Source organism: Schistocerca nitens, chromosome 6 (genome assembly GCF_023898315.1).
Source record: "Schistocerca nitens isolate TAMUIC-IGC-003100 chromosome 6, iqSchNite1.1, whole genome shotgun sequence".
Taxonomy (NCBI): Eukaryota; Metazoa; Arthropoda; class Insecta; order Orthoptera; family Acrididae; genus Schistocerca; species Schistocerca nitens.
The window spans coordinates 121385936-121409698 of NC_064619.1; the positions used below are offsets into that span (position 1 = coordinate 121385936).

Consider the following 23763-nt stretch of genomic DNA (forward strand, 5'->3'; position numbering starts at 1 on the left):
TGTTCCCTTATGCTCTCCCTGAAACTCTCTACAACCTCTGGTTCTTTCAGTTTATCCAGGTCCCATCTTCTTAAATTCCCACCTTTTTGCAGTTTCTTCAGTTTCAATCTGCAGTTCATAACCAATAGATTGTGGTCAGAATCCACATCTGCCCCTGGAAATGTCTTACAATTTAAAACCTGGTTCCTAAATCTCTGTCTTACCATTATTAATCTATCTGATACCTTTTAGTATCTCCAGGATTCTTCCAGGTATACAACCTTCTTTTATGATTCTTGAGCCAAGTGTTAGCTATGATTAAGTTATGCTCTGTGCAAAATTCTACAAGGCGGCTTCCTCTTTCATTTCTTTCCCCCAATCCATATTCACCTACTATGTTTCCTTCTCTCCCTTTTCCTACTGACGAATTCCAGTCACCTATGACTATTAAATTTTCGTCTCCCTTCACTACCTGAATAATTTCTTTTATCTCGTCATACATTTTATCAATTTCTTCATCATCTGCAGAGCTAGTTGGCATATAAACTTGTACTACTGTAGTAGGCATGGGCTTTGTGTCTATCTTGGCCACAATAATGCATTCACTATGCTGTTTGTAGTAGCTAACCCGCACTCCTATTTTTTTTATTCATTATTAAACCTACTCCTGCATTACCCCTATTTGATTTTGTATTTATAACCCTGTAATCACCTGACCAAAAGTCTTGTTCCTCCTGCCACCGAACTTCACTAATTCCCACTATATCTAACTTTAACCTATCCATTTCCCTTTTTAAATTTTCTAACCTACCTGCCCAATTAAGGGATCTGACATTCCACACTCCGATCCGTAGAATGCCAGTTTTCTTTCTCCTGATAACGACGTCCACTTGAGTAGTCCCCGCCCGGAGATCCAAATGGGGGACTATTTTACCTCCGGAATATTTTACCCAAGAGGACGCCATCATCATTTAATCATACAGTAAAGCTTTAAAGTGCACACACCATAATTCTGTCTGCTGCATCCAGGAACTTTTGATGCTATCTCATGATTTGCAAGATAAAAGACCTAGAAAGATCCAACTGCAGTGTGACTCTATGCTGTTCATATTACTATGAAATAAATGATGGTGGTTTTGTGGGAAAGTCTACACACAGTCCCAACTTGCATTCTCCTACTTCATCTTCTTGCTTCTGTGACAGAACAACTATGAGGCCAATGATGAGCAATGCTGGAAAACATGGAAAATGCAGTACATCAGTGTTTACAGGCAGCCAGGAAACTCTACTGTGATGGAATTTTCAGACTTACAAAACAGTGGGATAAATGTGTGCAAAGAAATAGAGACTATACTGAAAAGAAGAGTTGAAAAATGAAAGATGTGAGCCACATTTGCTTATTTTTTTCAGTCAATGAGAATTTTTCCTTAAGTTAGTTTTTAGTCTCATGTTTGGTGGATCATTTTCATGATAAATTGAAATGATGTGAAACTGGCCATTTTATATTCACATCACAAATTATTTTATAAATATGGCTACATGCTGATGATTTACACATAGTTTATCTTCTTTCTTTAAAAAAGTAATAGTAATAATAATAATAATAATAATAATAATAATACAGACGTGAATTAGTAATTCCTACCCTTCACCTTTTACACATTACAATAGCAGAATTCTTCAACGAAATAAAAGTATTCAAGGAGAACCTTTCTCAGTTGGTTTTCAAATTTTACTTTGTTGTCTGTCAGACATTTTGTATCACTGGGTAAGTAATCAAAAATTTTAACTGCAGCTCTGTGTACCCCTTCTTGTGCTAAAGTGTGGTGTAATGAATGCCATTTAGTCTTCTGGTATTATAATTGTGTGTTTCATCGTTCCTTTTGAGCAGCACTGGATTATTTCAACAAAATTATCGAAGAAATAAATATGGTGTGAAGCCACAGTCAAAAGCCTAACACCTTAAACAGATGTCTACTAGATGATTGTGGATGATCATTACATAATATTCAAATGGCACATTTTTGAGCAACGAAGACTTGATTTTTCAAAAATAATTTATCCCAAAACATTATCTATACTAAGGTTATCCATTACGGGGACTTTTAAGATACCATGACTGTTCTTTCAATATAAATACAGAAAACTGCAACCAGTCACTTTTTTGAAATACTTGTTCATTCCATAAAACAGTTTTTGGGCCTTTTTAGGCTCATCTTCAGATGATCCACAGGAGGTTACATGAGCACTTCATAGTGTAATGCTAAGTGCTGGCTTTGTGACAAGAAGATAGAACATGCTTTAATGTATTGCCATGAGTATTGTTTACATGGCAATTCGGGTCCAAAAATGAATTCTGTATTTACTGTGACAGTATGGGCGAATTTGTTATTAGTAACCATCTATCAGCTTATACTATGACAATTGGTAAATCACCACACACACACACACACACACACACACACACACACACACACACACACACAGAGAGAGAGAGAGAGAGAGAGAGAGAGAGAGAGAGAGAGAGAGAGAGATTGTTTTCCCACAGACATCATAATTTTTTTGTATATAATACACCCACAATGCAATCTGATAGATCAGATGGATACTAATAACAAAACTGCCCAGTCTGTTGCAGTAAGTACAGAATTAATTTTAGATCTAAGTCACCATATAAACGGTGCTCATGGCAGTACATGAAAGCCTGTTCCATCTTCTTGTCACAGAGCCAGCATCCAGCATTACGCCATGAAACAGTCATGCAACGTCCAGTGCACAATATAAAGATAAGCCTGAAAAAGACTCAAAAATCACTTTATGGAATAAATAAATATTTCAAAAAGTGACTGGTTGCAATTTTCGGTATCTACATTATTCCACATGATATTGTTGAATGAAAATATGCAAAATATGTGACCTTACTGATCCACAGCTTCTGTCCATTTAGAAGTGTCACGGTCCAGGATTGCAAACTTCAAAGTTCTATGTAGTCACTCAACACTGCTGTTGCACTGAGGATGATACCACATTGTACGTTGAAGTTTTATTCCACATACTTTGCCTAAATTATTAAACAATTGCAATTTAACTGTGTTCCTTGGTCGTGATTACCCATGATGTAACACCAAACCTTACAAGACTGAGCTGCAGGAGGCCTTAGCTACTTTTTTAAAGGTGATATTTTCGACCGGTATGACTTCCATCCAGTATCTGAACAATCAGTACAAGTCAAGCAGTACATCATGCCCTAAGGAGTGACAAAGATGTAATGAGGTCAATGTGTACAACAATGAAGCATTCATCAGGTTCCACAAAGTTTTCAAATTGTAATTGTGTGTGGCAAGTAATCTTGGTTTTCTAGCAGTTAACACATGATTTGGCCTATCAGCGCACATCAGTTCTTATGTTTGATCAAATAACTCTACTAGATAGCAGTTTCATTGTAGTCCTCAGGCCAAGATGAGCTAAACAATGAAAATGAAGAAATATTTGACAACCAAAAGCTTGTGGAATGTAAGGTCTGATATTTGCGATTGTCACACCACAGTGTTTTCCCTGAAGAAAGTCGATACAACTTAGGTGCATTTCGCAAGCCAAAACTCATTACTTTAAATTCATAGAGTCCAAATGGTGTGATTATAACTGTCTTGTGCTTGTCTTCTTCAGCAATGTGTATTTGATAATAGGCCTCAAACAGATCAGTTTTTGAAAATATGTCTTTGCCTTGCAGAGTATGGCAGAAATCTTTTATGCGGGGTACAAGTACTGTTCTTTCACTGAACTGTCTGTAACTCTCACATAGACATACTGAGCCACCTTCCTTGAGTTCCACATTTAAACTGTAGTTTGTTGGAATTAAGTTATAGTCTGAGCTGAATCTACTTTAAAATGGGATAAATACTCAATGAAAGTATATATTAATGCAGGAAAGTTAAAACTCTAGAAACGGCCAATGGCGTACTTACGAGTTTCATGTAGCAATGTTGACAACACTCACCATGAGGTATGAGGGGTTCTACACCGCCAATAGGAGAGCAGTGGGCCGAGGGTACATTTGGGAATATATAATATTGTGCCCTGCCCGCGATGTAATAACATACTATTTTCTTTTTCCATTGGAATATTAAGGTTTAAAGATATAATTTAGCCACTGAGTCAATGAATTGCGCTGTAAGTCAGCGAGTATGTACACCCAGAATAATGAGAGCGGTGTATCATTATCATCTGTATTTTGTTCTATATAAGAATGTGCGCTCGTCTTTTCTCTCTTTTCTTTAAACGCGCGCCTTTCCGACAGCATCTTACTCTATCAGACTCCTATTTTCTTCCATTTTGTTTGAATGAACTAAACTTGTATTCCTGCTGGGAATTTATTTACTCATTCTATTATTATCACCAATTGTGAGTACTAATATTACCTTTTTATGAATGCTTTATTCTTTCACTCCAGAGTTGAGATAAGATTATTGTAATTTCCAAGTATTTCGCCGAAATAGGGCACAATTCTTTGTTATGTTCAAAACTGTGAGAACTATTCACAAAATGTTAGATTTCTGTACAAATTATTTACTTTGTTCAATAATAATTGTTTAATTTAATATTTCTGTTTTCATTTCATAATTGCAGTCCCAAATTTCCAATTTATAAATGTTATAGATATTTCTTCACTACATTTTTTTCCCTGCGGTGCCAATGCAATACTCACAAGATTAAATAAAATTATCCTGAATGTCTGAATGTCTCGCAAGGTGAGAAGACATTTATTTCCGGTGGTTACAGAAAATACAAATTAGCCGTTTTTTCGGCACACTGCTTGCCTACTGATCTTCAATTCAGGCAAAAAAAGGTAAAAGGAGTAAAACAAATGAAGAAGTGAAGTGATAATATTGTACGTTCGACAGTATTGTGTGCATTTTCTGATAAAAATAATTTTTATAATAAAGTCAAAAAAAGTGGTGTGTGAGTGAAATATCTAATTCATTTACTTTTAATTAAGGATAAGAAGTGATACCTCTAATTATTCCATGTAATAATAGTTGTGTGTTAATAGTTGTGTGTTAATATATAAGTATTAAAAGTGACTAGTCTCATGTGTATATTTAAATAATAGTAGAACAGAACATTTAATTGGGATACATTAAGTTTGAAGAAATTTTGCTTAACAGTCAAACTATTGCCAATATATGAATATACTATAAGCTTAGGTTACATCCATCATAATTTACGCTTGCCAAAGTGTAAATTTCCACAATTCCATAATAATATTCGCCCATATTTATAAAATATACCATAGTCAAAAAGATTCAGTATAAATAACAGTAATGTCAGTTTAGAAGCAAAATCCACTAGGTATCTGGATGTGTGTGTGTGTGTGTGGGGCGGGGGCGGGGGCAGGGGGAGGGGGGGGGGGTCACAGCTATGTTCGTCACAGCTATGTTCTCATGTTACACTAACCAACACCTCAGAAATCACAACTTATTCCAAAGAAACAGCCAAATATTTGTGACAAAAAAAGAGAGAAATATCACAGCTGTGTTATTTGGATAATGATTATTAATAGTGATACCACAGATGACAGGCATAGCACACAAAAAATGTAGTGAAGTTAAAAATTTATGTAAAACATTTCTTTTAGTTTATTTTATGTCTCCTTGTTTATCCAAATGAGACAAACAGTAAAGTGCATAAGTTTAGAGTACTTATAACGTTAACTTTTCAAGCAAATACTTATATAAATAAAACAGTTTGTAATTTTGGCTAGTAAGAACATGTTAAAAATAATTTTTCTCAAGGAGGCTCTTAAAATAAAGGGGGAAGGGGGGGGTGAGTCTCATATTCATGAACATTTTACATTTTACACTCGGGTAAAAATGGTAGCTACCCACCTTCCTTCAGTAAGACAGATGCATTATAGCTACCCATCCACCTTCTGAAAGGCAGATGTAGAGCTAATGGTATTCAGTTACACTTTATCTCAAATGAGTTGTTTAAAATTTTCTGAAAGAATAAAATAGTGCAGCTATTGATCCAAGTCTTTAGAGCTTGTGTCCCCCCCCCCCCCCCCCCCATTTAAAAAGTGCAACCCAGTGTACCAATAAATTTTATATGCAATTAATAACCCTGGCCCAGCTTTGCACAGAAAGCACTAAGTATCTACAGCCAGATAACTTCTCTGGCGTAGTAGTAATTTTGTTTATGGGTCACTGCATAAAGTTATTATTAAAATTCAGAGAACAACATTAGATAACTGAATGTAATTACTATCAGCACCCTATATGGCAGTGATGTTATTTTCATAGAGGCAGGGGACTTGAATCCATCATAGTTAAGTCAATTCACATGAAGTATTTATAAATTACATACACAATCCTTCACTGTGAATAATTCTACTCACCAAGGAACCCATTTTGAAATCACTAAACTAGTTTCTGAAACCAGCCAAAACATATAGACAGAAACCACAGCAGTGAACTTTAATTTATATATGTATAAGTTGCACAAATTTATCAGTCTTGATTCAACAAACATTACACACAAACCCTCACATCTTTACACTTCTATTCCAGTTTATTAGCAAGATTAGTATTCTCTCAGGTTTAGATAATAATTTATATTTTATTTTGTAATGTTCTTGTGTCAACACTAACTGAAACAAACATGTGGATTACATGAACTGTAAATATACTGTTGTGGAACAGAAACAACGTTGTGTACAAATAAGGGGAAAAAATAAGGGTGTGTGAGATTTCAGAAGATGCATCTATGTAAACGGGAACATCAAGAGACAAGCCCCTTGTGCCCTTGCTGCTGAAAATATCTACATCAATACTCTGCAAACCACTGTGAAGTGCATGTCAGCGGTCACTTCCCTCTGCGCCAGTTATTGGGTGTCTTCCTGTTCCATTCACGTATGGTGTGTGGTAAGAATGACTGTTTAAATGTCTCCATGTACACTGTAATTCATCTAATTTAGTCCTCACGATCCCTGCAGGAGCAATAAATATGGGGTTGTAATACATTCCAAGATTCATCATTTAAAGCTGGTTCTTGAAACTTTGTAAGTTAGCTTTTTCAGCATAGTTTACATACATCTTCACTTGACTGCCAATTCAATTTCTTCAGCATTTCCACGGGTCAAACGTACCTGTGACCATTCATGCTTTCCCTGTATACATTCAACATGGCCCGTTAGTCCTATCTGGTATGGCTCTCACAATTTAAGCAATATTCTATGATTGGTTGCACATGTAGACTAACTGCATTTCACTAGTATTCTATAATGAACCAAAGTCTACCACCAACTTTCCAAGCAACTGAGATTATGTGATTGTTCCATTTCGTATTCCTACAAGGAGTTACACCCAGGCATTTGTATGAGTTGACCAATTCAAACTGTGACCCATTGTACTGTAGTCATATGATACCTTTCTTTTTTTCTTCAAGTGCACCATTTTGCATGTCTAAACATTTAAAACAAGTTGCCAATAACATAGCCATTTATTGCAGACTTCAAGTTTCCTTTTGTGTTATGGCTTCACTTTCAACTTTATCATATTACGTCTTAATGCAATAAAATCAATGAAGCATTATGAATGAAAAAAAAGAAGAAGATATTACATACTGGAATGCTGCCTTCCTTTTCATTTCCTCTATACACCGCTGGAGATCCAATTAACTGTGAAACAGCTGGTGGATGTAAGTCTTGCATAGCATCATTGCTAAATGCTAGTGTTTCTAGAGTCTAAAACAAAACCACAGAATATTATAAATAAACAATACTGAAAACACACAACATTTAAATTATTAAAATTTATTTTGTAATCCTTTCCTTTGAAAGGATAATTAAATATTTCTGACAAATAATTAAACAGCTTCCTGTCTCACACAAAAACATAAGCATCAAACTATCAATTCATTAAAGTCTGTTACCTAGAGAATGAAGAGAAAATAAAGAGATACTAAGATTTACCAGTTCATTTATTTGATAACCAATACTATAGTGTCCTGGCCAGGGTGACAACCTAGCTGAATACAGACACACAACATCAGAAAATGAAAAACAGGCATGTGACTAACTAAAGACCTGAGGCTGCCATTCAGCAGTGAGGATCAAATGGCTGTTGTTATTGATAATGATTATACATATTTTTGATGTAATAAGCTTGTATGAGTTTTGTCTGAATCAATAACTGGAATACTGCACATTACAACATTCTTCGCTTTGAACAATTTACCACCAATGTACATTTATCCAAATTCAGAAGGTTTGTAAGTAGTGTGCTTTTCCATTATCCAAGTTATAAATAGGCACCTAAAATCAGCATAGCTGTACACGTTTTAAAGAGTAAACAAATGAAAACAAAAACTTTTGTGCACTAATTTGTTACTGCACGTGAGATGCGAGTTCATCGGAATCATTAGTTTTCCCCACAAATGGAATGATAAGGTTGTGGCCCTGCACAAAGAAAAGAGACAAAGGAAGTATTATGTCCAGGACATTCTGGAATGCAAAGGTCTGACAAATACTACTCAACTACTCTGCACCAACTGGATGAAAAAATGAAATATATGAATTATAAAGAAAAAAACAAGGACAGAGCACATGCCCTTATTAGAATAATTGCTAATTTATGTAAATTTTAATCCTATAGGGACTATTTCATTAAGAATAATTTATTAACTATGCACTCTGTGTAGGTTTTTACGACGATTACATTTGTAAAGGAGAATGTAGAATATAGCATAATTAATAGACACATTCATCATTACATTATCATATGCTACTGAGTAATAGAGCTGGAATATAAGTGCCTTACCCCTCCTTTCCTTCTCATCCCCGAGGTATGAATATAAGAGATACAAAAGTTTCAAAGTGAATTTTCTGCTTTTCAATGTTTCTATTGGTAACACCTGCTGAAGCTAACTACCAGCTAGCCACACAGTCATCTTTGAATAATAATTTTCTCAACTGACTTTTTCTTTAGACATAATTCAATGTCAGGTTGAAACGTTTGAAAAAAGTGGAATAGTAATGTTTTTAAAAAAGATGTGAAGTTCACACAGCCTTATACCTGTGCAAAGAAATACTTTCTCTCATCTAAGAGAACAGATCTTTGTACATGCTTCATCTATTTACCTGTAATTGTCAAAAACATCTAACAGTATCAGAGGAAATAACATTTAAGTGCAGTAGGTTACATGGCCTCTTTCACTTTAAGACTAATGTATTATAATTATTTAAGACAGAATAGAGTAAACTGGATGATGCAATGTGTGTATACCTTACTGAAGCTAAGCAGCATTGCCTGTATCAGAGCATTGAGTTCCCTCTGAGCAGTAGTATTCTCCAGAAGTGGTGTCTCGCGCTGCTCACTTGCAAGAACAGATTCTTTTACTAGCTGTACAACTTCTTGCACTTTTGTTTCAAACTGCATTGGCTGCAAAACAAAACACAGGAGGAAATTAATAATAATGAAATATTAATGCAAAGCCACCAAATTAATAAAAATGTATTGCTGTGTATTGGAATTAATAAAGCATATTCTGTTACTGCCTGTGACAAGGTACTGTGTGTGTGTGTGTGTGTGTGTGTGTGTGTGTGTGTGTGTGTGTGTACAGGCAGGTATCTCAGAGCTCAGTGTAGAACTTGTACCCTATATCCTCATTTATTTGTGGTATATATTCCAATCACAGCCTTCCTCTAAGACTGCCTTAACTAGTGTCATACAATCCTCTCCCTCCTCCTACCTAGTGGTATCCACGTATTGGTTTGCTCATTGATTCTTCAGAGAACCATCTCATTTATTACATAAATCCCCATAATTTTCAGAACCCTGTAATGCCACATCTCAATTGCTTTCGTTCTGTTTCCCAATCCCTCCATCCTGATGCACTATTCTCGGCATATATTCTCAAAATTTTTTTCTCAAATTAAGGCCCAGGTTTGATATTAGCAAACTTACATTGGCAAGAAATGTTCTCTTTAGCTATGCTAGTCTCTTTCTTAAAATGTGCTCTTTGCGTTTTTCATCATGCATTATTTTTCTTTAAAGATAACTTCTGAGTCTGCAGTAATAGAAACAGAACACAAACAATATTCCTCTATCTGTTTTTATTTGGAAAAATCAACAAACAAGAACATTGTAGAAGTTGACAAAAGTTGTCGAAACAATTTCAATACGAAACAAAGTATGGATCCCACTACGGATTTGATAACAGAAGAATAACAAAATAAAATGTTTCCCCACAAGTCTCTTGATCAAGGAAGTCCACCAAAGAAAAGATGGAAACAAAAATACTAGAGAGTGGTCAGCACAGCGTTACCACAAAACTATTCAGGAGGCCAGACGCTCTTGAGTCTCAGTCCAAAACTACCACTCCTGAAGACCTGGGACTACAAGTAGATGAGGCGCGTAGATGTAATGTCTTCAATGGCATATCCCTATAAGTTGAGGTGGCATGTGGAACTGCCTTGTGGCCGGCAGTAAGCCGGCTTATGAGGCCAGTTGGCAGATGGATATTTTGGGACTATTTTCAATCATGTGAGTGGCGTAGGAAAATAGTCCGCTTGTTGATCGCGACCTCTGGTGCTGCTGACAATCAGCAGGTCTCAGGTAGCTTGCTCTGGTGGTCATTCGCTGAGACACGAGACTGTGTTTTTGTCTCAGGCAGGGGCCTCAGTCATACTGTAACCATCTGCTTTGGTTTCACTTGCTGAGATGGCGTCCTGCATCTCTGTTCTATCATGCAAGATGCCGAAGTTGGAGGCAGAGGGGACAGACACGGGCAATAACCAAGTCCGTTCACTTCATCTCCTATGCAGTCTCCAATGTTGCTGTAAATTTGTAGGTAATTGATTTCTGCCATTCCTCATTACTTCCATCTTGCTTTTGTTTACTCTTCCATATCCTGTGATTGGTAAACTGTTTATTACATTCACCCAGTCATCTAATTCTTCCTCACTTTCACAGAGTGTAGGAAAGACATCACCAAATCTTAGCACTGATATCCTTTCACTTTGAATTTTATTTACGTATCCTGTCATGAGTAGGGCTATCAGGCGTTTTTTTTACATGTAAACAGGCATTCTACACATTTTACATTACATTTATTATGAAACACATGTTACAAGAGATCTTAGATCCAATATGGAATCCAACACTCATAAATAACTATGAAATAAAACTGGCAATACATGTTAATTGTTTAGATTAAACTCGTAATGGTTTGCCTACTTTGTTTCTTCGTTTGTTTTCCTCAGTGTCAACGTACTGGCTGAAAAAATAGGGGGTGGACGTGCAGTACTGTCTACTGTAAATGATGTAGCCGACAGATGCACAGTTGTGTTTCACAGTCTTTTACTTTCACTTTTCACAACCCCCAATAATACACAGCTATATATGGGCAGTACACTATTGTTCTAACTTCCCATAAGCCTTATTAATAGTTATACTGCTACATTAGTTTACTGTTGAACACCCTATGAGCAGTAAAAGCCTAACCACAAAGTTCACTGTTCTTGAAGAATAGAAAGATATGTATGGAATAGACACTGTCATTGCTTTAATACAACGGTGGACTGACTGTCTTGTGACCAAAAATTGGGCCCTTGTATATCTTCACAATAATAGGGGCAAAAACTAAAGTTTGTTCGAAATTTGATTTACAGAAATTACAATTAAAACCTAACTCTTTAAATTAAATGAACACATCGAAAAACTCTGTCTTTTTAAAAGTTTCTTCTACTATAGGGTTCAAGACGAATCATTTGTTTAAATCATGAAATTAACATATATAGTTACGCAAACAATACTTTTGACAAAACTGTTAATTGCTCTGGAATTAATTAAGGGCTGGCTTTGCTAACATGTTTTCAAATAGAGCCAAATAGATCCTTTAGTAATACTATTAGTTGTTCCTCCAAATGTTCATAATTACTACAGAATTTATACCAGGAGTACTGTTATGAAATTAGCGCTAAGATACAAATGTGCCACTAGGGAACATTTGCGGTGAACGAGCCTTAATTTTTTTTTTTGTTTGGTTGGTTGGTTGGTATGACATCTGTCAAAATATTTAGTGTACATCAAGTCATAGAACAAACAACATCATATGTTTTCATCGTGTTAACGATGTCGAATTTTGTACTAGAACGTGATGATTTACGGAAAGCATTAATTTTTTGTTTTCATTTGAAAAAAAGTGCTTGAGAGTCGCATTGAATGCTTGTTGAGGCATATGGTGATCATGCTCTATCAGAAGTAACATGCGAAAGATGGTTTCAATGGTTCAGAAATAATGATTTTGATGTAAGAAATGAAGAACATGGAAGACCACCAAAAGAGTTCGAAGATGCTGAATTGCAAGAAATATTGGATGAAGATGATACTTTGAGTCAGAAGCAAATGGCAGCAATGCTAAATGTTGCACAAAAAACAATTTCTGAGCGTTTGAAAGCTATGAAGAAAGATCCAAAAGTCTGGAAAATGGGTGCCACATGAATTGAATGAAAGACAGATGGAAAACCGAAAAACCATTTGTCAAATTTTGCTTCAAAGACATGAAAGAAAATCAATTTTGCATTGAATTGTTACTGGCAATGAAAATGGATTTATTTTAAGAATCCTAAATGGGAAAAATCATGGGTTAATCCGGGACAACCATCAACATCGACTGCAAAACCAGATCGATTCGGCAAGAAGACAATGCTCTGTGTTTGGTGGGATCAGAAAGGTGTAGTGTATCATGAGCTTCTAAAACCCGGTGAAGCTGTGAATAATAATCGCTACAGACAACAAATGATTAATCTGAACTATGCATTGATCGAAAAAAGACCAGAATGGGCCAGAAGACATGGCAAAGTAATTTTTTAAAATGACAATGCACCTGCACACAAAGCAAAACTGGTTCAGGATAAAATCAAAACACTTGGCTGGGAGCTGCTACCCCACCCACCATATTCCCCAGACTTGGCTCCTTCCAACTACCATCTGTTTTCATCAATGGGACATGCATTGGCTGAGGAACACTTCGATTCCTAAGAAGAAGTCGAAAATTGGGAGTCTGATTGGTCTGCTTCAAAAGACGAACATTTCTATTGGTGTGGTGTCCACAAATTGCCAGAAAGGTGGTCAAAATGTATAGAAAGCAATGGTCAGTACATTGAATAAAATGTTTTTACTTTTCAACTCAAAATCAGTGTTTCATTTTCACAAAAAAATGCTCATTTCATACCGGTACACCTGGTATATGTTTATATTTCAACAACAGAATTTAAGTTACGAAACAATTACTGATTTCACCCTATAATGAAAGATACTAACTAGGAATAGTCAAAATCAATTATGTACATAAAACTAGACACAAAATTAGATCTGGTGTTATTTACTTTAAAACTGAGGGCCAACCTATCTCTTTTATGGAACTGTAGGTTATACTCATGTATGTTAACAGAAATGAGTCAAAAATGAGAAAATTGATTTTAAGGAGGTATATGGAAAAACAAGAGGGGAAGTAAAAACATCCCAGCTTGCTTTGTCACAAACTATTAAGGATGACAAAAGTATGTGCTTCAGCATATTCTTAAATGCAATACGGTATTCAATTGTACACAGGGTGAAAGGGTATCTTGTTCCAGAGGCGGACACCAGCAACAGAGTACGGGTTTGCAAATGTTTATGTTTTATGAAAGGGCACAGCTATGATACTAACAGGTGAGATATTGTGACTGATGACAGGTACTTGATGTCTGAATCGATGTACTGCAGTACATGCATACTGCGGAGCCTAGGATGTAGACTTCTCTGGCCGCAATAGATAAAATCTAAATATTCTTACTGGCCATGACAATTTTCAGCATTTATTGATACAGAACAGGAATACTTCGGTTTACAAATGAATCCAAAGTCAGTGGAGCAGCCTGGATGACAGACTACAAAACAGAAAAAACAAAAAAGTTATCTGAAAGGTTTCGCTTAAGATCATAATTAGAATCTTAACTTAGTCCACAGCACACAACTAAAAAGCTTGATCCAGAGTCCAACACTCATATGACATCACAATCCTCCAGCCTCCTAGTAGAAATCTAGTCAAAGTTCTAGAAAATTTTGTTACAGTCCCTAACTATCAGTTCCACTCAGTAGTTCACTTTGGACACTTCACTGGTAGGTGGGGCAAACGGCTGACAGTTGTGGAGGAAGATCTGTTTCACCTCAGTTGTTTATGACTGCACATCCATGTCCCCAGCTGCTGCCGGAAGACTAACTGAAGCCGTGGTTTCCTTGTTGTGTTATCTGAGATGCCAGAAGTGGTGAGATGCCAGCAATGGTGGCAATAATCAATGGAGCTCAGGCAGCATTTTTGGAGTTGGTTGGTGTGATGCATGAAGCATGTTCCATTGCTGGCCATCTCACAGTCATGCAGCCACGTACTGCCATGACGATGCCAGGAAATCAATCTTGGGCACTCACGAAGATGTGTGCTCAGAGTTGTGTGCCAACTCCACAGTGGGGGCATCAAAGAGGCATGTGGTGTTCTGGTGCTAGGAGGACCAAATTTAATAACCTGTGTTGGCAGTAGCCATGGAGAAGCTCTGCTGAAACTTTCCCTTACCTGGCATTGTCCTGTATCACGCCAGGATAAAGGTAAGGGTACCACTTTTTTCATCTGCATTTTCAAGTGTTCACATAAACAGTTCAGTCGTACTGTTCTAGGTCAGATGACTGGTGCTGTGGTGAGGTGTAAGATGCTATTTCTTTTATAGAAGTCCTTAAACTGACCAAATGAAAATTGAGCACCATTAACGGGTATGATGATGCTAGAAACCCTCAATGGCAGAAATCTCTCTAATGTTTTGATGGTGGCTGGTGATGCTGTACAGTTTGTGTTGATCAGATATGCAAACTGTTAACATGCATCCACAAACACAAGTCACATGTCGACCATAAATGGCGTGGCATAATCGATGTTATTGTGCTTTCGCAGGGGTTGTGGAAGTGGCCAAGATGAGAACTTTAGAAATGGTGCCACTAGCGTCACGGCAAATGCCATGCAGGTGTGTGCTATTTACTTAACCTCTGTTGAGACACCCAGCAAGTAGCATGGTACTGGGTGCATACCTTTAATCTTGTGATGCCCCAGTGGTTGCCAAAGAGCAGGCATAGGATGATGGAGTCTCACCACTGCTGGAGCCACTATCTGGCATTCATTCATCGTTGTCAGTCATGAGAAGTATGACATATAAGACATGCATTTGCTGTTTGTTTGACGCTTATGTTAGGAGGTCTGATCAAGGGAAGATGCTCGGGTCATCTGTGTAGCATAAAATGCAAGACTTGGTTCAGGACTTGATACTCTTGTGCAGCTGTCGCCAATTATGTGGCTGGTACTGGAAATGTCCACTCAAGTCCATAATCACAAACCAAATTCATCTACAGCACACAGGTAAACACCTCAATGCAAAGTCCAACAGTCCTATGCCATCACAACACTCTAGGGTTCCAGTAATGCTCTAGCAGAAGTTATGGAAGCTTCTGATTCAGTCATGAACTGTCCGTTCCAACTGGTAGTTCCATTTGCTCGTAACAGTCCCTCCCGTACCATGAGATTAGCTGGCACGATACATGGGGTGCACCATCTCGTGGAGCCATCACAGGACAATTTCTCCACAGCAGTGATAAGTGGTGTACTGGTGGATGTTTCCTACCACAAATTCTGTTAATTTATGTCATTTTGCAGTCAGTGTCTGAACTGCTGCTAACTTCACAGGATACAAGGGCAACTATCCTAACTGTGCATATGAAGCACTGACACAGTGAAACGGACAGACGATGCTTATATAAAGAACACAAGCATATACGGTTAGTTTTAATCAACTAGAGTTGATGCAGTGTTGGATTATATCATGATATGGAGATTTGACAAACCAAGTCAATGTTGAAGTTCACATTTCACATACAGTGTAAATATGTTTCAAAACTTCTTGAGGTCACGGAGGCAAGGGGAAGTCTTCCACTGTGTGGCAACAGTATTTTTTGCTTAGTGGAGGTTCTCATCGAAGTTACATCCACTTTATTCACCACTACGGTATTGGGATACCACTGAGAAAAATATGAGGCAACTGTCTGGGGAATGTAGAGGTAATTACTTTTTGATGCATAACTACAATTATTTGGACTTCTTTGCATCTAGTTTATAGTCTGAGTTTCATGTCCATCTGAACAATGAGGACAGATCGTCATTACCAGGATGATTACAGTATCAATTTCTTACAGCCTGGTACTTAAGATAATGCTTAAGGTCACTGGCATAGAAATGATGTTTGCAGGAGGATAAAACTGACAAGATATTTCTGACATACAAGGAGAACAGTAGTGAATACAGGACTGACCCATGGCACTACTGAGAGAACATGTTTTCAGGTGCCTTTTATTCCAACACACATCATCACGCTGTCTGTTTCTCAAGCAACATTCGAAACAACTTCAGCCTATTATTTGCAAATTTTAGTTGTCACACTTTTATGAGCCGTGTGTCATAGTTAATGGCATCAGATCTTTGTTGAAGTCATGACTGTCTGTGACATTTTCATGTCATCAGTTACCTTAATTAGTGCAGTGTTTGTGTTTACAAAAACCAGCTTGATATTTGTCACGCAAGCTGAATGATGTACTCCAAGGCTTTGCATACAGTGAATTTGATTCTGATGTGTTAGAAATCACAAGGGTGTGACACAACACGTCATATTCAAATATTGGTGATTAATTTTGGTCAGATGCCGCATCTGGATTGCACGCTCTGCATAGCAAGAGCCTGGTCAGCACACCTCTGACAGATGTCTGGTAGGCACGGCATGATATAAAGGCAGCGTGGCTGAGCAGTGCGATGAGTTAAGGGGCCTACATGTTCTCCTGTCAGACCTGACTGCTCCGGATATGCTATCAGTTCCAGCCAGAGATGCACACAAAGGGTAGATTTATAGTGTTTACATTTACACACATGCAGAGTAAACTATTATAGACACAGAGAAGCACAACACGTCAGTTAAAGAGCACGTAAAGATGACTCTGTTGGCATTCAGACACGCTCTGTGGAAAGATATAGTGCCAAACAGATTTGTTAAAACTTACATGCCTGCAGGAGTATATGTTTGGGTGTCTGTGTGGTTGTGTGTGTGTAAATCTGTCTGCTTTTAATAGAAAAAGAGGAAGAGCTCAAAGGTCATGCGAATGCTGTTTTCTGTTACATGTTCCTATGCTGCACACACCAGTCTGTTATAGGTGAATAGCTGCCTTTCCTTATTTTACACATTGTCCAATTCAGGACTTTCCACTGTTGTTACACATTGCCAATTTAAATCACAATTGCAGTTTGCCATCCACATTGACTATAGTAAATATTAATGACAGCACAGAAAGGAATCCATATGCCTCACAAACAGTTCAAAACTTCTCCGTTGGGATTCATATACAATTACAGTTAAAAGTGAACTATTTTTCAGTATTAATTTGCATGTATGTACTTCTATGCACTGATCTCTACTTGATTCAATGTTTTTGAACATATATTCTCTTACTCAGTCCTCTAACAGTGTGTATACGTGGACAAGAAAAAAAGTCCCGGATTTTTCCTGAATTTCCCAGTTAAAAACACACTTTTTCCCATGTGAAAATACACTTCTTCCTAGGTGACAATACACTTTCTCCGTGATAAGCGACAGTGTACTTTCCTTTGGAGCTGTAAAAATATCAGTCCTTCGAATGGTAAAAGTTTTATATACCAGCGTAGACCTTCCCAGCACTTTATAAAACGAAACTCGGCAAAGGCTGGAAAAAAAAACACATTTTGGAAACATCTTTGATATGCAGCAACATGTACGCTGCGTATTTTCATATTACGATACCTTGCATATTTTCATATTATGAAAGTATAAATTCGAATTCCACCAAACACAGCACTTTCATTTCCAAAACAATGAAATAGAGATTGCAATGTGCTTTTGTAAGCCAATCATAGCTCATTGCACATAATCTCGCCAGCCAATAACAGCAGATATTCAGAGCATAGGACATGTGACGTAGTCAGCCAATAGCAACATCACTTTTAAGTAGTGTGAACACACAAACAGGAGAAGTTAATGGTTTAAATTAATGTAGCAGTAGCCGACCACAACAGACACAGCAACAGGGAAGTAACCGAGTTCCTAACCAGGAGCGAATTTTATTATATCATCTGTGTGCTTTAACAGTTTAGGTACTTGAGTTTCCGCATATAAATTTAATATCTAATAGCCACAGATGTTGCGTTTTTGTTTGCGTCGGAAAGTAAACCGATTTTGTGACATACTACAAGTTCCTAATCAGGGGCAAATTATTTAGTTTCACCTGAGTGCTTCGGTAGTTAGGTTTTCGAATATCTGCATATTACTAGACACAGATCATGCATTTTCGTCAGGGTCTACAGTAGAGTTGCACAGCACATGCTGATAGTCCATTTATCTGCATAGTTTAGTTTTCCACGGTCTTTAGTATAGACAGGGACTGCGATTGTTGTGTGCGGATGAGAGCCGAATTGGTGACACTTCACTCTCAGCTTCAAGCAGTGGTGGCTTCGGTTACACAGCTTGAGGTTGCAGTGGATGGGCACCACTGTTGTGGGCCGACCATGGGGATCCAAAAGACGCCCAGCACGTCAGAGTCCTCTGATCAGTCCTCACCGGTGGCCAACCCAGTTACTGCTCACACTGAGGCTGACCCTTCACCTGTGGCCGCGTGGGAGGTTGCCCCGGAGCGAAGCAGGTGGCGAAAGACTTCCCAGGCGGCCGCACATAAGGCCTTCCCGGTTTGTCTGACAAACACGTTCCAGGTGCTGTCTGTGGCTGATACTGCCACAGAACCAGATGCTGTCACCTGTCCTGTTTCAGAGGAAAACACTCAGTCTGCAAGATCCGGGCAATCACAGAGGGTGGGATTATTGGTAGTCGGAAGTTCCAATGTTAGGTGCGTTATGGGGCCCCTTAGGGACTTGGCTGACAAGAAGGGTAAGAAAACCAATGTGCACTGCGTGTGCATATCGGGTGGAGTCATTCCAGATGTGGAAAGGGTCCTCCCGGGCGCCATGAAGAGCACAGGGTGCAGCCAACAGCAGGTGGTTGCTCACGTCGGTACCAATGATGTGTGTGACTTTGCATCAGAAGAGATTTTCTCTGGTTTCGAGCGGCTAACAGAAGTGGTAAAGGCTGCCAGTCTCGCTTGCAAGATGAAAGCAGAGCTGACCCTTTGCAGCATAGTCGACAGGACCAATTGCGGACCTCTGGTACAGAGCCGAGTGGAGGGTCTGAATCAGAGGCTAAGACGGTTCTGCGACCGTGTAGGCTGCAGATTCTTTGACTTGTGCCAAAGGTTAGAGGGTCTCGAGAAAACACAAGAAGGGTGCATGCTGAACACAGGAAGAACATAGATACAAGAACCATTGGTATAACAGTTTTAAATTGTCGTAGCTGTGCTGGGTGATTTCAAACACGTACCTGACTCATATGATAATAGTTGGTGGTGACTTTAATTTACCCTCAATATGTTGGCGAAAATACATGTTTAATTCCAGAGGTATGCATAAATTATCATCCAAAATTGTGCTAAATGCATTCTCTGAAAATTATTTCGAGCAGTTAGTTCATGAGCCCACGCGAATAGTAAACGGTTGTGAAAACACACTTGACCTCTTAGCAACAAATAATTCTGAGTTAATAACGAGCATCAAAACTGATTCAGGGATTAGTGAACACAAGGTTGTCACAGCGAGATTGAATATTGTAATCCCCAAATCCTTGAAAAATAAGCGAAAATATACCTTTCAAAAAAGCAGATAAAAATTCACTTGACACCTTCCTGAGAGACAATCTTCACTCATTCCAAATTAATAATATAAGTGTAGACCAGATGTGGCTTTAATTCAAAGAAATAGTATCGGCAGCAATTGAGAGATTCATACCAAATAAATTAACAAACGACGGAGCTGATCCTCCTTGATACACAAAATGGGTTAGAACTGTGGTGTCACCGCCAGACACCACACTTTTTGCTAGGTGGTAGCTTAAATCGGCCGCGGTCCATTAGTACATGTCGGACCCGCGTGTCGCCACTGGCAGTGATCGCAGACCGAGTGCCACCACACGGCAGGTCTCGAGAGACTGACTAGCACTCGCCCCAGTTGTACGACGACGTTGCTAGCGACTACACTGACGAAGCCTTTCTCTCATTTGCCGAGAGACAGTTAGAATAGCCTTCAGCTAAACTTCGCGCCAGTCGGCGTGTGTGTACGCGTGCCCTTTCGGCTACTTCACTGTGGACTGGCTGCCTTAACAGTCCACTACAAGAACACTGTTGCAGAAACAACGAAACAAACATGTCAAATTTAAACAGACGCAAAATTCACAAGATTGGAGATTTCTAACAGAGGCTCGAAATTTAGCGTGAACTTCAATGCGAGATGCCTATAACATTTCCCACAACGAAACTTTATCTCAAAACCTGGCAGAACACCCAAAGCAATTCTGGTCGTATGTGAATTATGTTAGTGGCAAGAAACAATCAATGCCTTCTCTGCATGACAGCAAAGGAGATACTATCGAAGGCAGTGGTGCCAAAGCAGAGTTACTAAACACAGCCTTCTGAAATGCCTTCACAAAAGAAGACTAATTAAATATTCCAGAATTCAAATCAAGAACAGCTGCCAACATGAGTAACATAGAAGTAAATATCCTCGGAGTAATGAAGCAACTTAAATCACTTAATAAAAGCAAGTCTTCTGGTCCAGACTGTATACTAATTATGTTCCTTTCAGAATATGCTGATGCATTAGCTCCATACTTAACAATCATATACAACCGTTCGCTCGACGAAAGATCCATACCCAAAGACTGGAATGTTGCACAGGTCACACCAATATTCAAGAAAGGTAGTAGGAGTAATCCACTAAATTACAGGCCCATATCGATAACATTGATATGCAGCAGGATTTTACAACATATATTGTGCTCGAACATTATGAATTACCTTGAAGAAAACAGTCTATTGACACACAGACAACATGGGTTTAGAAAATATTGCTCCTGTGAAACACAACCATCTCTTTATTCACATTAAGTGCTGAGTGCTATTGACAAGGGATTTCAGATCGATTCCATATTCCTGGATTTCCGGAACGCTTTTGACACTGTACCACACAAGCGGCTAATAGTTAAATTGCATGCTTATGGAATATCGTCTCAGTTATGTGATTGGATTTGTGATTTCCTGTTAGAGAAGTCACAGTTCGTAGTAATTGATGGAAAGTAATTGAGTAAAACATAAGTGATTTCTGGCGTTTCCCAAGGTAGTGTTATAGGCCCTTTGCTGTTCCTTATCTATATAAACAATTTGGGAGACAATCTCAGCAGCTGTCTTCAGTTGTTTGCAGATGACGCTGTCGTTTATCGACTAATAAAGTCGTCAGAAGATCAAAACAAACTGTAAAGCGATTTAGAAGAAATATCGGAATGGTGCGAAAAGTGGCAGTTGACCCTAAATAACGAAAAGTGTGAAGTCATCCACGAGCGTTAAAAGGAACTTGTTAAACTTCGGTTACACGATAAATCATTCTAACCTAAAAGCTGTAAATTCAACTAAATACCTGAGTATTACAATTACAAACAACTTAAACTGGAAGGAACACACAGAAAATATTGTGGGGAAGGCTAACAAAAGACTGCATTTTATTGGCATCACACTTAGAAAATGTAACAGACCTACTAAGGAGACTGCCTACACTATGCTTGTCCATCCTCTTTTAGAATACTGCTGCGCGGTGTGGGATCCTTACAAGATATGACTGATGGAGTACATCGAAAAAGTTCAAAGAAAGGCAGCATGTTTTGTATTATCGCGAAATATGGGAGAGAGTGTCACTGAAATGATACAGGATTTGGCATGGAAATCATTAAAAGAAAGACATTTTTCGTTGCGATGAACTCTTCTCATGAAATTCCAATCACCAACTTTCTCCTCCAAATGCGAAAATATTTTGTTGACACCGACCTACATAGGGAGGAATGATCACCACGATAAAATAAGGGAAATCAGAGCTCGTACGGAAAGATGTAGGTGTTCATTCTTTCTGCACGCTATATGAGATTGGAATAATAGAGAATTGTGAAGGTGGTTCGATGAACCCTCTGCCAGGCACTTGAATGCGATTTGCAGAGTATCCATGTAGATGTAAATGTAGATGTAGATGTAAATGTAGATGTAGATGCAGATGTACATAGTGCAGCTACAAGAAAAGCTAAGCTTTCACATATAATATCGGCCTGTTTCACATGTATTACACTTTAAGATACATCGCACAAATGTGCCAATACAATTTTAAGCAATGAAATTAATCTCTGGTTTTCTGGGCTTGATATTATTCTGAGTGGCTGGTACTCAAAATGTTATGTTTCACATGAGAGTCTGTGATTTAAGAAATTCATTGCATGTTCTCACACTAACATAATTCATCTTGCATAAAAGGAAATTTCCTTTGAAAATAACACTTTTCAATATACCATTCACAATATTTTCCTGCGACCTCTTAGACATGGGTTCATTTCAGCAGGCCACTGAAGATGCCTTGCAAAGAATAAAGGCAAAACATGTACAGCATGAAAATTGTGTTTCATACAGTTGTAGTCTGAAGGTCCAAAAAGTAAAAATTATCAATATATCACTTCACCTGGTGCCAGAGAGCACCAAAAAACAAGCGTTACTGTGCGTGGGCAGCTACAATGTCGTAAGAAGCCCATATGTTTGTACACAGACATCATTAAGAGATCACACATGACATCATAAAAGAAATAGGCCATCAGAGGATACTCCAAGAGCATAGTAATTTTGTAAACCATACTAAAATGCATAATTTGGCACACACTTTCAGACGTCCAGATTCACAGTGAAGTAGGTTCCAATCTGATATAAAGCTCTTCAGTGTGCTTTTCAGGATGCAAATTTTCTTGGAGTACCAGTCTGTATTTTCTTATATTTGGTTTATAATTATGTGATAATGCCATAAGTGCCAGGAGATGAAAATGTGCACTTGAAACTCATTAAACAGTTGAAACTAGCCAATAGTGTGGAATTAAACACTTCATTTATTATAAACTGACTGATCTGTGGAAAATATCAATAAAAGCCACATTTATTTAGCAAACCGACAAAAATTACTTCATTGATGCACAAGGCAATTAATGATTGACTGCCAAAAACGTGGAAAGAAAATGAAATCATTCAACTGAAACTAATAACATATTTTAACCTTCTGTAATTATGTGAACGTATTTTAATTCACTTGATAGTTCCCGGCCAAAGAAATCAGTTTTGTTTTTATTTGATGTCTGAACTGTAAACAAAAAGGAAACAGCAAAATCACTAAACATTAACACGGGTCACTATCCCCCTCTTCCCACTACAACCCGGACTGCTCTGCGCACATGCCAATCTGGCAGCTTGGGTATGCCAAAAAAAAAATTCTGGGTAGCTCGACTGCTTCTTGCTACTGCTGCAGCCTCACTCCCAAGTAGCCACAAGCAGGAGAGAGTACTGCACATGTGCAATTCAAGTGTGCATGCACATGAGCCCACTGGCAACTGCTCAAAATGAACTTAATGTAAACAGTTGTGACATCACGCTCATCAGAAGCAGTTTGCTGTTATGAAGTATTTCATCACCTTCGCGCTAAAGCCTTTGACACATTTTGCTTTTAGCAAATGCTTGT

The 23763-nt window shown here is 38.1% G+C and overlaps 1 protein-coding gene across 2 annotated transcripts in view; it reads right to left on the reverse strand.

Moving 5' to 3' along the window:
• The window catches only part of LOC126262739 (exocyst complex component 2), a 134666-nt gene that overhangs the window by 52783 nt on the left and 58120 nt on the right, over positions 1 to 23763 (reverse strand). For both annotated transcript variants that reach the window (XM_049959547.1, XM_049959548.1), the window contains exons 13-14: positions 9261 to 9416; positions 7601 to 7720 (exon numbers count right to left, since the gene is read on the reverse strand). In XM_049959547.1, coding sequence (XP_049815504.1) covers positions 7601 to 7720; positions 9261 to 9416 — 276 coding nt within the window. The remainder of the gene's footprint in view (positions 1 to 7600; positions 7721 to 9260; positions 9417 to 23763) is intronic.